Source organism: Brachyhypopomus gauderio, chromosome 8 (genome assembly GCF_052324685.1).
Source record: "Brachyhypopomus gauderio isolate BG-103 chromosome 8, BGAUD_0.2, whole genome shotgun sequence".
In the NCBI taxonomy this organism is placed as follows: domain Eukaryota; kingdom Metazoa; phylum Chordata; class Actinopteri; order Gymnotiformes; family Hypopomidae; genus Brachyhypopomus; species Brachyhypopomus gauderio.
This window is the reverse complement of record NC_135218.1, coordinates 8,163,957-8,180,473: the sequence shown is the minus strand read 5'-3', so window position 1 is coordinate 8,180,473 and position 16,517 is coordinate 8,163,957. Positions and strand designations below refer to the sequence as shown.

General features: G+C 40.2%; 2 protein-coding genes and 1 long non-coding RNA gene across 3 annotated transcripts; 1 reads left to right on the top strand and 2 right to left on the bottom strand.

The window, feature by feature from the left end:
• The first annotated feature begins 4,401 nt into the window (after positions 1-4,401).
• Positions 4,402-8,167, top strand: LOC143521379 (uncharacterized). The gene is made up of 6 exons (XM_077014174.1): positions 4,402-4,525; positions 5,188-6,088; positions 6,320-6,466; positions 6,679-6,749; positions 6,937-7,263; positions 7,453-8,167. The coding sequence occupies exons 2-5, from the start codon at positions 5,212-5,214 to the stop codon at positions 7,255-7,257; spliced, it is 1,416 nt and encodes a 471-aa protein (XP_076870289.1). The 5' UTR covers positions 4,402-4,525; positions 5,188-5,211; the 3' UTR covers positions 7,258-7,263; positions 7,453-8,167.
• Positions 7,967-12,040, bottom strand: LOC143521380 (uncharacterized). The gene is made up of 2 exons (XR_013132730.1): positions 11,867-12,040; positions 7,967-11,213 (listed from the first exon to the last, which is right to left on the bottom strand). It is a non-coding gene; the product is annotated as an uncharacterized LOC143521380 (long non-coding RNA).
• Positions 12,041-13,954: 1,914 nt separating this feature from the next.
• On the bottom strand, positions 13,955-15,838 carry rplp2a (ribosomal protein, large P2a). The gene is made up of 5 exons (XM_077014172.1): positions 15,740-15,838; positions 14,554-14,677; positions 14,427-14,475; positions 14,245-14,337; positions 13,955-14,076 (listed from the first exon to the last, which is right to left on the bottom strand). The coding sequence occupies exons 2-5, from the start codon at positions 14,674-14,676 to the stop codon at positions 14,000-14,002; spliced, it is 342 nt and encodes a 113-aa protein (XP_076870287.1). The 5' UTR covers position 14,677; positions 15,740-15,838; the 3' UTR covers positions 13,955-13,999.
• Positions 15,839-16,517: the final 679 nt, after the last annotated feature.

Below are 16,517 nucleotides of genomic sequence, written 5' to 3'. Positions count from 1 at the left end.
CAAGACGGGTGGCTAAGATTATGTCGGCCCATTCGAGAGCTTTGCCTTCCAGCAAACACCGAAAAAACATAACGAGTGCTCCGTCTGGGGGAGGGGGGCAAGTTAGCAACCTGGTGTATTCAGTGCACTGTAGTACAAACATCTCCGCAGATATGCGTTCTCCACTATACACTTCGGGGCAACGGGTGAGCGAGGGCAGACATATGGGTTTACCCCAGGGATCCTTCACCAGGAAGGACTGGAGATTATCTAGTCTGGCACGAAAACGGTCGCTAACCCGCGAGGTTGCGAGGTTAGCAGAAACCGACTGCATCTGCTGCGTCATTTAACTTGGTCGGTCCTTATGTAACGGACAGAGGGGCGGGTGTGACACAAATGCAGATATCAAATGATTTATTACAGAAATGGAACCAAAACACTAAACGCAGGAGAGATAACAAGTGAAACGGTAAGTAGGAAAGGGAAACATGACGAAACGGCTGACAGAACGACAAGGAAACGGAACCAATAAGAACTGGGGAGAAAACCATAAAACGCTAAACTAATACGGGGAGAGCAACAATGACGAGGAGAACACATACACAAAATACTGTAAGACAGGACATGAAACTAAGGTGGACTATACGAGCATAAGGCTCAGAGTAACAACGGGAATAGCGGCAAAACAAGAACAAAACCGTAGGGCTACCAACAGCAACTACTCATGACATACACAATCTAGAAATAACAAGGCAACGAAACCGAGGGAAACAACGGAACTAGAGGGAAAACACCAAGGAGGCTAAAAGCAGAGACAATAACAACTAGGACGTTCATGAACAGAGAAACATGAAGGGTGAAGGCAAGGAGAGAGATGGCAAGGAGTACTCACGAAACAAACACACAAGGACCGACACGGAAGTGAAACACCACGGGGAATATATACACAGAGACGGGACGGTGAAACGAGACTCAGGTGTGTGCACTAACGATAAGGGCGTGATAGACAGAGGGAGGAACGAATGGGAGCGGGGAGCTAGGTGGGACCAGGGAGGAGGGAGGGGCTGGACGTGACAAACTGTTAGATTAGCTAACTTCGTGTATTTACAGCAGTCCGTTAAATGATAAGTGAATAAACAAAGTTTCAACAACAAACCAGCAAACAATTTATGTTAATTCAGAGGAGTTTGTACAATAATTCAGAAATGAAGCGAATATTAAGATGGGAGAAACAGTCAAATGAAATAAGGTCGCTGCTGAGGGAATATGGGGGTTAGATCACGTTAGCAGACTAGTAGCACTTGTTCAGAGTGGAGATAGAAACCCACAAAACGTACTAAGAGAGCTAGATTAATGAGTTATATAATTAGCTATGTAGACAGATTTAAATGTTTTGTAAGGCTAATTACTACAGCAATGTTAGTTTCTGGCTCGACTTGAAAATATTAAACTAACATAGCAGTGAACATCCTGGCTACTAGGATAGAAATTAATGCTGACACAATCAAATGAAGCTGGGACAGTATGCTATCTTATAAGATGGCGCTACATTTATGCACATAACATAGACGCAGTAGGCCTGTAAATGTCTAAAATGAGTCTTATTTTTACGTAGTAATGACGTCCACAACGACCTAATTTGGACTTTAGACCTTATCTGGAGGTCCCGGGATCATAAATACCAGAGGTGCAGCAAAGGCGTCGGGAAAAGGCGTTGTTTCCTTGCTCGGTGGGATTTGTTTTCAGTGGCACTTTCAGGAAACTCCACATTTCTTGGAGAATTCCAATGACTCATCAAACTGGTGCTACTAGTTTTCATGTTTTTTGACCAACAGTATCTCAATCCCTATCACAAATCTCTGTACATATTTAAATAAACATCTTAATTTGCCATTCTAAAAGCTTGAATGTCTATTATTTAGAATAAGAACATGTAAACATGAGTTGTAGATTAAAATGCAGTTTCACATTTTTACACACTAAAAATATACAATTCATGCTAATTAAGCTAACTTAAATTACATTAATTACAATTACACTTGAATTGAATTACATGAGATGTTTTTATCTTACATGACACATTTTGAGGGCATTGGTGCCCAAAGGCACTACTGCCTACAGTTTTGCACTTTAGTTTCACTGACTGGATTTTTCTAATGATTGTAGAAAGTCCTGGAAGCGATACACTATCAGGTATTGGGATTCACCACAGTCATCGGATTCAGGTGTTTCATTCAGTCCCATTGCAACAGATGTATAAAATGAAGCACTTAGCCATGCAGTCTGCATTTGTGAAAGAATAGATCATTCTAAAGAGCTCACTGAATTCCAGTGTGGTACTGTAATAGGATGCCACCATTGCAACAAGTCAGTTCATGAAATTTCTGAGCTGAGGCGCATGGTGGGTAAAAGTGACCAACACTGCTGACTCAGTAACTGCAGAGTCCTACCTCTCCTCTGGCATTTACATCAGCACAAAAACTGTGCGCCCGGAGCTTCTTGGCATGGGTTTCCATTACTGAGCAGCTGCATGCAAGCCTTAGATCATCACACACTATGCCAAGCATCGGACGGTGTGGCGTAAAGCACGCCACTAACTGGCTCCTCGAGCAGTACAAATGAGTTTAGTGGAATAACTAATCATGTTGCTTTGTCTGCACCCCCTCTGATGATTTGGTGAATGCTAGGGGGGTGCTACTTTTCTGGCCACATTGTGCATACTGTAAAGGTTGATGGAGGAGGAGGGGTGATGATATGGGGTTGATTTATGATATGAATAACAGCTGCAAAGGGGAGATCAACTCCATATCAGACCTATGGATTTAGAATGAGGTGCCATAAACGTTCTTGTGGATGTAATGTGTAGTTGTCCCAAAGCTTATTACAACATGTAGTGTGTTGTAATGTACAACTTTTGTGATTTAATAAAAATATGTAAAGTAAATCTGAAATAAATCAAATGGTGAAAATATATGAGAGTTAATATATGTAAGCTTATTGGCCTTATAATTTTAATGACAGATTAACTGAGTCTCCCTTTTCCTCTTTTTGCTTTTATTTAATTGCTGAGGTTAGAGGACAGGCAAATTGAAGTAATCTAGCTCCTATGTACTTCTATGTAACAGGACCCTTCCATGTAATATGCCCTTTTAGTGCCCTCTAGTGGCCATGGGTATGTCAAAAGTCTCGTCCTGGAGGGCCAGAGATTTGGCCCTCTGTCACTGATGTGTCAACCTTGGTCTGAGCATGCCAGATTATCCAGGAGAGTTAGGGAAAAGGTGATTGAGTAATATAAATATCAAGATAAATATAATTTGTTATTTACTACTCATATAATAACCATACTCTTTTCTTACCTAAAATGTTTCTCCTTGGATCTTAAGACCAAAACAGATACATAAATTAAAGTAACAATATTTAAAATAATTTAAGCAACAACAAAAAAAGAGATGAAGTGAAAAAGAAAACAGGCAGGTTAAGGAGACTTTAATACTTTTCAGATAAAGCCAAAGCCATATAACAGCTATATATAGTAAAGAAAGGAAAGTGCTTATGTCAAGCTTTTGGTTCTAAAATGGCATGTACATTATGACGTATAAAGAGGACGCCATTGAATAAATCAGCTGCAATACATTCCTGTTTCAGTGGTGAAGTACATAAATGTATTACTTTGGGTTTACAATGAAATCCACAGAAAACTTCATTACCCTCATGGTTTTAGCACAATAATAATGCATGAGAATGACATTTATTGCTGTTATGAATTCCAATTTCTGTTGATTTTGTTTAGTGAATGATGTCTATCGGTTTTGCTAATCTGCTGTTGTTTTGCATAGGAATGGGGGTTGGGTGAAAGCAAAATAAAGAATATTAAAGTAACCAAACGTAACCAAGTTAAGCCATCATAAGCATCTGGATATCAAAGATATTCACAGCTTATATTCAAGAAAAGAGCTGTGTAAAGATTAGATACTAGTAAAAAAAAAAAGAAGAATCACCAATGAATACATTCGTGGCATTTTCCACAGAACTTAATACATTCGTGGCATTTTCCACAGATCTTAGACAAGTTAAAGACAGATAGGTTAAAAATATAAATCTACAAATAAATATTTTGCATTATAATTAGACCCTAATAATAAATAGCATTGTTGTTATTGCCGTGGTCGTTGTTTGTAATTGTATTGGTAGTAGTAGTAACAGTTGTAGTAAACTAGTAGTACGTATAATACGTAGTATAATGTCATTATAATAACAACAATACCGTGTTTTTTCTAATTATTGTTTAACGCACAGTCATTGCTGTGATTGTAAATGAAAGAGATTCTTTTAAAATGTATGTCTACTTCCTTGTTTACCAACAGATACCGTAAATATGAGAGAATAGAAAGTCCCTCCGTCACCTGACGTACATGTTGTTTCTCGGTCTACCTGAGGTCACGTGACACTGAACACCTAGTGTACCGGTCCGAGTGGTGAGGCAGTAGTTATTCTCCGGAACCTGATAACAACCTGGTTGTTTTCACTGATTAACATTTCGGAAAAGGTAGGAATAACTGCGAAGTCATTTCCCCGTTACGGTTAATAATATTTTATTTCAGTTTACTCATACAAAAAGAATCTTAAACAGCTCTTACGAATTTTATTACGTTCGCTCTTGCAGATTGGTAGGCTAGTATGTGGGTTAGCCTTAATGACTCCTGTGGGTTTCTGCAGACGTAAAATAGTCGAAGAGTCTGATAAATGAAATAAATGAAAGTGTTGTTTAATCGGATATTCGAATTTCTTTCTCGCTTACGTTAAGTGCTATCTCATGGAGATGCGGTTAAAATACTGATCGGCAACGGTGTTCTGACTTACTTGAACCGCAACTTTGTTTATTATTTTCTTTGCTTACTAGATATTATTTTAAGTAACAGACAGTCCTCAGCACAGCACTGACACTAACATAAGCCAAAACAATTTTACTAGTTTTTGTTTCTTTAGCTGGTTGTATTTGTTGTTGGTTTTTCACACATTGCTACTACTAAGTGGTCCACAGTCTAAAAATATTAGCCAGCAGTGGTCCTGTGATCAGAAACTGGGTAATGATGAAAGAAATTGTGCATGGAAACAGATTTTTTACTACAAATGTTTTTAATAAAGTGGGTGGATACGTCTGTTGCTTATATGTAAACTTGCATGTTTTGATTTTCTGTTTGCTTTCAGACGAGATCACATCTAGTTTGCAGGATGACTTTGGCTGAGCAGACTAAACAGCACACTCCCCAGGTGCTTTCAGTGGGTGAGAAGGACAGAAAGCGACTTCTGGAAGTCTACGTGAAGAGAAGCTTGAGCCTAAATGATGGGGCTCTTGGCCGACAAAGGCGGCAACAGAGCAAGTGGGTTACCCGTGCTCCACAAGACAGAAGGGAGCGTACACATTCCAGCATCTCCTCCTTTCACTTTAGCGCCTCAGATTCTGAGGAAGACCCCGGAGGACACGAGGCATCCTCAGAATTTGAAACCGTGAAAAAGCCCCAGGTGACGAGGGAACGGGCAGAAAACAAGTCTAATCGGTGGAGGAAGAACCGTAGTATCGCCAGAAACAGTGCACCTCCTGTATCCAGCAGGTCTGACAGCAAGGCCCTGAAGTGGCTTTCGCATTTTGACAAGGACAAGCGGGACGGCAAACAGCAAAACAAAGCTGCCAAGATGGAGGCAGACGCCGGGGCTGAAGAAAAGCAACCGCTGCCCCTCCTGCCTGATCAGATACCCATCTCTGTAGAGTCAAAGAAGGCCAAAGAGACCAAAAAGAAGAAGAAGTCTTCCATATGGAAGAATGTGCTGGCCTGGTTCTCCAAAGGTAACACTGACAAACAGGAGGAACATGTTGCAGAGGATGACAGACATGAAGAAGCTCTCACACCTCCAGAGCCCGAAACTCCCCCAGTCACCTGTCTGCCTCTTTCGGAGGTTCTCTCTAGTGGTGACATCACTACCAAGAGGACGAGAAGACAGAGCCAAAGGAAGACTTCACTAAAGAGATTCAGTAGGGACGTAGAGAAGGCCACTGGGAGGCCACGTACTCTAGACCTGTCGGGTGTTGACCACAAACCCGTGGTGACATGTACGTGTCCTACATGCATTTCATGAATCTAATGTAATAGCGTACCTAAACAAAACATTTTTATTTAGTTTGCAGATCATTGTTTCTGCAATAGGCTTAGTTAACAAGTTTAATAAAGCACATGTAAAGATCTTCACATTCACAATCATTACAACATCAATTATAAGCCCTAAAGAAATTTCCAGCTCATAGCCAATTGAAATGAATGTATCTTATTCTTTATCCTTTCAGCAATTCAGGAAGTAGAGTCTACTAACTTTTATTATGAAAAAATGTCAGAAGAGCTGCATAGGATTGTAGATGAGGTGAAGAACAGTCCACTGGAGGAGAAAAGTTTCTGTGGTTCACTTCAGCCAGCAGATCCAAATGGCATGACCAGTGAGTACTGATTATTGACTTGGGCCTAAAATTACCGTACTTTCGTTATTGCATATTTATGTTGCAGTTAATTCTATTTTTAGAAATGAAATGCTGCTGAAATTATTGTTAAATAAAGTGGGCGTGCAAGGCTTTTGTTATAATTACTGCAGCAAAGCAATAATATAACCTACTTTCATAATTCTTACATTTCCACATCATTTCCTTGGCAGTGTCTCAACAGGACGTTATTGAGAGAATCATTGCTGTGATAAAACAGCAAGGAGATGTCATCGATTCCAAGGTGAAGCTTTCTCTATTTCTATCTCACTTTCACTTTCTATGGTTGTGGCATTCACTTTAAAACAATTCTACCCACACACATGTTTTCCAAGAAGGCTGTCCAAGAACAGACTTGCATAACTATATGACAGAATTCTAAAATATCTGGGCAATGTGTCATAACCGAACTTTGCTCTCTCGTCCTGTAGCTGAAGGAGAATCCCACCGTTTGCAGTTACTTGAACACGCTCTCGTACGGCACCTTCCAGCAAATGGCAGACCAGTATGTAGAGTCAGGGGTACCAGAGCAGAAGAGCCAGCCCCCTGTGGTAGCTCCAGAGCTGGTGAAGTTTGCCTTCACACTGGACTTCACAGCCAGAGTGGCCGGTCTCTCTCGCCACACTCCGGTAAACATCCTCGGGTTCGGGAACCAGTATCTCAAGGACAGGTTCACTCACATGACTGAGACACATCCTCACATCGGTGACATAACAGAGGTGAAAATGGAGTCAAAGGAAAGCACCAGCTAAGAAGATGTAAGTCAGAGATCTTTTCTAAATCATGTCTTTATATTATCTGTCCTCCCTACCCCCAACAGACTTAATCAACTGCTAGTCACATTGATATTTATGGGGTTTTTTATTTTGTAATAGTTGAGGTCAATTGGTGAGATCAGTGTGAGCAGCATTATTTAAATGCTCCTGGAAATTCTTGTTTTCTCACAGAAAGAGCATCTATCTGATGAGAAGTGATATGAGACAGCACTTTATTACATCGACATGGCGCTGGAAGACCTTGGTCAAGAACATAACGTCAAGACCTCAACTCTTAAAAACTTTCACTGTTGAAAACATTGGGAGAAAGATTTAATTGCAACTTGTCTTGTAATTACAGAGAGTACAATGCTAATGTAAAAACATTCCTCACTATTTAGTTGCTGCTATTTTATTTAAAGATAAACAGGTGCCACAATCATGTATGCATAATTGAGGATATTTGTTTTACTAGACACAGCAGGCGGTCATACATACCTGTATGTGCCTATGTACTTGCATAGAGGTTTTTCTTTAAAACAAAAGCAAAAAATGCATTTGATTATACTTAATCAAACATAAAACGCACATTAACAAGGAAAGTGATTGTAGGGATTTAATCTAAAGCACTACTATGACTACTGCAAATATCAATCTTTATGAACATATCTACTGAAGTTTCCAGAAGGACTCAAATGTACAAATGTATTTGTATTGTCTGCACAAAATTAACACTTGTGCACTTTTTAATGCTAATTAATGATCACTGTATCTTGTTTTGAGCTTGTGTATGCAGGCATACACATAATATATTTTTCAAATTTTGAGTTTTCTATAACACATTTGAAGGTGGATTTCATGCCTATGTAAATGTCTACAATAAATGTTATTTGCATAAACAGACAAACCAGACTCAAGGACATTGTTTTGACATTAATACTGTACCCAGCAAAGCTAATACTGTGCTCTTAGAAAGTCCAGAGTCAAGAGTTTGGTAACATGGCTCAGGCAAGTTTCTAGCTGCATGCTCAACTGGAACTCAGTGGTTGTAAAAAGTATTTTTTTCTTTTCTCAAGTGGCCTCATTTGCCTAAATATGGCAGTCTACAGCTAGTCATAGACTAAGGGTGAAGCCATCAAGTGGCCTCATTTGCCCCAATATGGCAGTCTACAGCTAATTCTAGACTAAGGGTGAAGCCATCAAGTGGCCTCATTTGCCCAAATATGGCAGTCTACAGCTAGTCCAAGACAAAGGGTGAAGCCATTAAGTGGCCTCATTTGCCTAAATATGGCAGTCTACAGCTAGTCCTATACTAAGGGTGAAGCCATCAAGTGGCCTCATTTGCCCAAATATGGCAGTCTACAGCTAGTTCTAGACTAAGGGTGAAGCCATCAAGTGGCCTCATTTGCCCAAATATGGCAGTCTACAGCTAGTCCTAGACAAAGGGTGAAGCCATCAAGTGGCCTCATTTGCCCAAATATGGCAGTCTACAGCTAGTCCTAGACTAAGGGTGAAGCCATCAAGTGGCCTCATTTGCCCAAATATGGCAGTCTACAGCTAGTCCTAGACAAAGGGTGAAGCCATCAAGTGGCCTCATTTGCCCAAATATGGCAGTCTACAGCTAGTCCTAGACTAAGGGTGAAGCCATCAAGTGGCCTTATTTGCCCAAATATGGCAGTCTACAGCTAGTTCTAGACTAAGGGTGAAGCCATCAAGTGGCCTCATTTGCCCAAATATGGCAGTCTACAGCTAGTCCTAGACTAAGGGTGAAGCCATCAAGTGGCCTCATTTGCCCAAATATGGCAGTCTACAGCTAGTCCTAGACTAAGGGTGAAGCCATCAAGTGGCCTCATTTGCCCAAATATGGCAGTCTACAGCTAGTCCTAGACTAAGGGTGAAGCCAAAGACAACAGATCAGGGCTGAGCCTTAGTGCTGCTGCCATGACGACTGCCATGACTAGAATAAAGGAAGATAAAGAGAGGGAGGGGCTGACGCAGACCAGGAATGTCACCAAGATCGCAGGGAATGAGCAAAGACCAGGGAGAAGAGGCAGCACACAGACAAACTACCAGACTCCAAAACCTCTTCAAACAAAAGTAGGTATGTTAAACATGCAGGAATCATCCAATGAAAACTACTACAAGGTATGTATTGTCAAGAACCAAGCTCAGGTGTTCCCAACTGCAGTCAGCCTCATCAAAACCCATGTCCCCCCTCTGACATAAATTCATTGCACTATAACTACATTGCATTTTTTGTTACTCACATTCATTGTAATCTTTTTTTTGTCTCTACTCACTCACACCAACTATACCAAGTCAAATTCTTTGTAATGTGGAAATGTATTTGACCAATAAACAAATTCTGATTCTGATATATATCCAACTTTAGCATTGTGAATCATGTAAATAGCTGCCGGTACTAGCAAAGCTTACAAACGCCATCTCTCTGTGCAAGTGTTCCTGGTATAAATGGAGTGTACGTTTCAGAGCGGTTTTATACTTATCTGCACACATGTACAGTGAGTGTTGCTACCTGCTCATGGCCAAAGGTGAGCAAGAATTACCTGTTCAGCAGGTGGATCAGAGGGAAACTAAGAAACAACTCCAAAGCCCAACAAAAATCTGTCCAAACAAAGGACCATTACGAAACTCTAACTTAGTGACCCCACAGAAGAAACATACTGTCATCTCCATGTTGGTAACAAGCTATTTTTTGTGGCACTTTATAATAAGGTGGCACTCTTCTGACAATGCTTCCAAAGATTTAAATAACAGAAACTTGAACTCTCCCCTATATCTGAATGAATCGATTGCAGTAGCAGGTAAACTGCAGGATAGAAACAAATAGATCAGATAACATGACACAAAGTTGTTATGGAAAGTTTAAAGGCCATATTGTCCTCCTTCACTCCAGAAAAGGGTGATATATTAAAGATTGTGGTTTACTATGTTGTCATTTTAAAACATAAAAATGAATTAGTCTGGTTTATGGAATTCTGAGAAAAAGAGTGACGGATGACCAGTTTTAAGATATGCCTTTCTAACCTTGCGTACACCCATGCATGATTTATTGGCAGGTCTTGTCTCATATAGGTTGGTAAACAAAACAGGGGTAACAGTTATTATTGCCCATTGGCATGACACCCTATACCATGCTGACAAAGCTTGTACACAGTAGTGATGGGACATCTGAAGCTCGGCTTCGAAGCGTGTACCGAGTAAAAAGGGGCGTGTCCGATGAAGCCCCGCTTCGGAGCTTGTGTCATATTGAGCAAAATCACGTGATCAGCAACAAACGAGGCCTCGCATTACATCGGCCACGTCATTGCTTCATTTTGCGTATCGTTTTCCAAAATAAAAGCGCGATGAACCCTGTTGCTTCGTGGGTTGTAGTAGGTGGTTTGGTAGCACGTCAGCAGAGCAGTTTTCATCAGATTGAAAATGGAGCAGTCAAAAAAGAGGAAAACGTCTCATATCTGGGAGTATTTTGAGATGACAGATCACAATAAGGTTTGTACAAGGTTTGTGTGCACAAGATCTGACTACATTTGCATCATTAATAGCAACTTTGTGTGAACTTCGCCATCCTTTTATTTCAGGTGAAATGTTTGCTGTGTGACAGGGTGTTGGTCTACAACAACAACACATCATCAATGATTAGGCATTACAGGGCCCTACATGTAAATGAGCACACTTCAAACACAGGAGACACCAGGCAGAGTATGATATTGTTTTATGTGTTCAAAATTATTTCATTCATATCATATATCTATCAGTATATTATTGTCATTTCAATTGTTTTATATTTATGCGTCTTATAGATTCCAGGAAGCAGGTGCTAGATGAGGCTGTGGTAAACCTGATTGTAAAGGATACCCAACCCTTTTCAGTAGTGGAGGATGAGGGGTTCAGAGAGCTCATTCATTTGCTGGATCCAACCTATGTTCTTCCTACCAGAAAGGTTCATATATGTCAAACATAGCAGCTAAGTGGTAAATGGATATAATTTCAGTATTTCAATGAATAATTTAGCTTTTCATTTCAGGCATTAAAAAAGATGGTGGAAGAGAAATACTACAAAACAAAAGAAAAAGCCAAGGAAGACATCCAAAAGGTGTCTGCTGTCAGCCTGACCGCAGATATGTGGACATCCATGAATATGGAGGCTTACCTGGCCATAACATGCCACTTCATTGATCCCAGTGACAAACTGGGCATTGTATTAATTGGAGTGGAGCATTTCCCATCCACTCACACATCTGACAATCTGGCCAGGGTGGTGCATAATCACATGGTGGAGTGGGGAATTACTGATAAGGTGAACTGTCTGGTGACTGATGCCGCATCTAACATGATTGCATGTGCTAAGGCATTAAAGGTCAGGCACTCAATTTGCATAGCTCATGGACTCAATTTATTAGTCCGAAAATCATTTGACCAGATCCCTGCCCTCTGTGACATCCGCGCAAAGGCGAAAAGAATTGTGACATATTTCCACTCAAGCACCACAGGTAAAGAAAAGCTAGAAGGGATCCAAATACAGATGGGAAGACAATCACAGAAGCTCAAAATCGATGTGGACACACGTTGGAACAGCACTTACCTTATGTTGGAACGTCTGTTTCAACAAAAAGAACCTGTGGCCGCAGCCCTCACAACACTCAAAACTGATATAACCCCTCTGACTTCTCAGGATTATGAGATAATTGAGGAGTCGTTACTGGTGTTGTTCCCATTCCTCCAAGCAACGTCAGAGCTCTCTGAAGAGAAAAGGGTGTCAATATCCAAGGTCATACCTTTAATGAACATGCTGCATCATGCGCTGCTTACAAAGATGGCAAAGATGAAAAATGATTGTGCAAGACTTCTGGCTGAAAACCTATTGAGGCGTGTCAAAGAACAAATTGGATATATTGAATCATTAAGTGTCATGACAATGGCCACATTGCTGGACCCTAGGTTCAAAACTCTTGGTTTTGTCAGTCAAAGCAAGGCACAAGAGGCAGTACGGCGGCTGAAATCAGAATGTTCTGCACTGATTGCAAGTAATGAAGGTAACCAGCAGCAGGATTCAGCAGATGCAGGAGAAGGCACCAGTAAATCTTGTGAGTTTTTATTTTTGTTCTTTTTTTTGTTCTTTCTTGTGACATTTGTACTACTGTATTTCAGCTGTTGGTGTTGTGTATTATCTATAATGATTTATTTATTTTTATTTATAGGTCAACTGTGGTCCCTGTTAGATTCTACAGTGGACCAGAAGAGGCGTTGCTCCAATGCCACTGCAGATGCCATTGTTGAAGTGGAGCGATACCTCGCTGAAATGAACCTAAGGAGACATGAAGATCCACTGGAGTATTGGCATACACAGAAACATGTGCATCCCCATTTGTACTGTATGGCACTGAAGTTCCTCTGTTCACCTGCATCATCAGTGCCTTGTGAACGAGTTTTTTCCAAGGCGGGGGAGGTCATCTGCCGACGAAGAAACCGTCTAAAACCTGAAACTGTGAAAAAAGTCCTGTTCCTAAATAAAAACAATTACATTTAAAATCTGGAACGTTCTAAATTCTTTTTTTTATCAGGATGAACATCAGATTCACACATCAAAAACAGACTACAAACCATTGGAAGAGGCAAACCTTATTTGTAAATGTTACAAACCAGATCTAGAACCCCCAAGAAGCGATTAAACACATTCTGTTTTTCAGGAAGCAAGTTTCTAACTCAACAATCACTCAATTCCCAATATAGTAAAATACAACATATCTTCATTGTCAAAGAACCACTGATCGTCAAGGATTAGATTGGCTACAAATAATTTTAATAATTACAACATGACAATTAAGTATGATTTAATTGATTCTCCTGTTACTAAACATGAGTTTGATGGAAACTTTGTGACAATATTGCATTTACAAATATTTGAAAGTACGATCCAACTAAATGACGAGGCTGTTAGTTTCACCAGCAGATGTCACTAGTGAGTGATGAATGAAGCCTCGAGTAATGAACCTTTTTGCAAAGCAAATGGTTGGAAAGCTTCATTGCTTCAAGAGGCTTCATTTGCCCATCACTAGTACACAGGCCAGACTGAGTTGCACAAATGCAGTTTAAGTCCATCTGATCGTGAAGTGTAAACCGAGTGCCTTTATACACCTGCCTGCACACTCTGCCTGACTGAGATACAATGAGCACTTGAGATCAAATTCCATGGTCAGTTTTCCTTTACTCTGGCAACACCCTCCGTGGACTCACTTGTAGGTGTCACGTGACCCACAAAGCGAAAGAGATGGAAAAGGGTTTTTTGAATAAACGACATCTCAAACCAAATATCTCCATTATGCTCATTTAAATCGTGCCTCTAATCACAGCAGCCTACATCTGGTTTCTTCACATGATCAGATGACAGTTAATATTTTTTTCTGCAAAGATTTAGTAAACATTTCCAAAACATTTGCATCGAAACCCGGCTTGAAAAAAATTGAGGGGAAAATATGAATCAACATGTTTCCATAAACAATCGGTTGGGAATAGTAACACTGTACCATGTGTCAACAATTTCAAAAGCTACTTTTGAAGTCGATTAAAACCTAAGTTGTTGGAACTAATATCTCTGGGACATATTACTGAATTTACAGTAAAGCATGTCAACATACCGGAGGCCTTTTCAGAACAAATAATTACAAAGATAGAGTTTAACATTTCCAATTTTTATTGTGTTTTTCAGGAAACAAGATTAATCAAAGAGTCCAAAGCCCATGTCTTCATCTGACTCCTCAGATTCGTCTTTCTTCTCCTCCTTTTTCTCTTCCGCTAAAAGGAAAAAAAAATTATTTTCATAACAATATAAAAATTACTGGTACTAAAATGCAATGTTGCAAAACAACACTTACACTCCACTTACTCATAACTGGAAATACGTAAACTGATCCATGATCTGTGATTTTCATCACAGACCATAAGATAAGATAAAAGGCTTACCTGCAGGTGCCTCTGCTGCTGCAGGAGCCCCACCACTGGGTGCAGACACTGCCACAGCGCCACCCGCTGGCACGGAGGTTAGCTTAGAGAGGCCTAGAGGAATATCACCATAACTATTTATATTCCACATGTTAAATATACCAGATACGAAGTAAAGGTACAAATAATAAATGTCAACATACCTGCATTCATGACTTCATTGATGTCTTTGCCATTCAGTTCACTGATGACCTGTTGCAATGATCAAAACCACATGTACATTACCACAGAGAAGAAAAAGAAAAAAGTAAGAGGGGAAACGCTACACACCTTGGTGACACGTTGATCGTCTGCCTCGATTCCTACACTACCCAGGATATTTTTGATATCCTTGGCAGAGGGGCTGGAGTTGCCACCCAGCACAGCCAAAAGGTAAGCGGCCACGTAACGCATTCTGGAAAACATTGTGGACTTCATTACAAAGGCACTTGCATATGTTAAAAGCCATGTATCACGTTATGTTTAAAGATATGACACCCTTTTGACAAATCTGACACAATGCATTTCGTAAAATGCACTAAACAAATACACCTGACTTGGCGGTGAACATTGTGCTGTTTATAACTGTATTTAGCCCTAACCACTTGTAATTTCATCACTCAATACCAGGTGTGAATGGGCGTTTATTCATTTTAAATGTAGTCTTGCCTAAACATGACTCATTTAAATGCTCCTGTGCATACTATTTGCAAACCACAGAACGTGTTTCACAAGTTATCCAAGACGTTTATATGAGTGTACAAATTACAGAAAGCAGTGTCTTTGATGTTTTACAAAGGAGGATTTTGGTTTTTCCCGTTTATGGATGTCTATTATTATTTGTATTTATTTTTATTATGATTTTGGAGGAGTCTCCGATACCCCTTAAAGCCCAAGTACACAAATACCAAAAAAACACCTAGTGGAGCAGCCAATATACAAACGTGACATAAGAAACTTGGGCAGCGTGTCGTATAACGGCGATGCAAGTTAGATAACAAGAGGATAACCTAAATAAACTAAAAGGATCATCATAAGATGGAGCGGTGCTGTAAACCAGACGATATTACGATATTCGTGTCTAACTCGATGCCCATGGCTGAATCTTGCTCAATGATGGCAGGAATAGGGAGTTACAGCCACATGTGGCGTTTGTTAACAGTTCCAAACGTGGGTCAAGGTTGCTTAGAATATAGATTTTCCGATTTTTTTACAGAAGTACTGCAAAAATGTTGCGACTCCACGAAAGTGGAATGTTTGTTCATGCCACATAACTAGTCACCTTTAATCTAACAAAATGGTGTAGCACGTGGCTGCCATTACGACTCAAGCAAAGCCTGATAAAAATAGTAAGAGCTCTACTGAGTTTATTGACCACTTAAGGTTAAACTGACTTGCGCAAACGCTCGTTTGCACTATTTGCTGGTTTTTAAAAAACCTTAACACATATCAATACCATTTTCTAAAGATAACTTACTTTAAGTCTACGGAAGACACGAAACGTCGGTCACGCTACAGTTTCCGAACAGGAGAAAGAAACGCGAGGCGGGACTTCCGTGTATGAAGAAGCGTTCCGTCATCTGATTGGTTCTCCAGAGTCAATGTCGGACGATGTGATTGGACAGACCTGAGATCAAACGTCACAAAATTCACTGGTCAGTCCATTCCTGTAGGTGGCAGCAAACACCCGCTTTGGAGACGCGTGTGCGCGCTTCACTGTGAATTCATAATGCATGTTTTTACTAGAGCACATTCACTTCAGTGCTTAAAAAATTTAAACACAAGCTCACTTTGATTAATCAATCAATGAACGATTTATTGTTGTCCCAATAGTAACAGCTCGACATATTTTTCAAGTAGTTACACACGACTTTATGAAGCAGACATTTAAATGGAAACAAGAAATGCATTCAGTTTTATTTTCTACCATTGTATGTCTGAAGTTGTTAATTGTGGTGAAAGTTGAGACTTTCAGCGTGGAATTTTGTTTAAACTTTTTAGGCGTTTCACTTAAAGCAACTCCTCCTCGTTCTCATCCATGAAGAGGTAGGAGATGGAGTCCAGAACAAACTGCACAATTTTCCTCCAGCTGGTGATGTACCAAAATTTATAAGCGGCTTCCAAGAGTACAATCACAACGAAAACGGCGAAGAAAACCAGGAACATGCGATCAAGATGGTGCATCACTTTCTCCTTAAAGGTGCGTTGTTCCCAGGGCAGGGCAGCCCGAGCTTCAGCGTAGTGCTCAAAGTGGC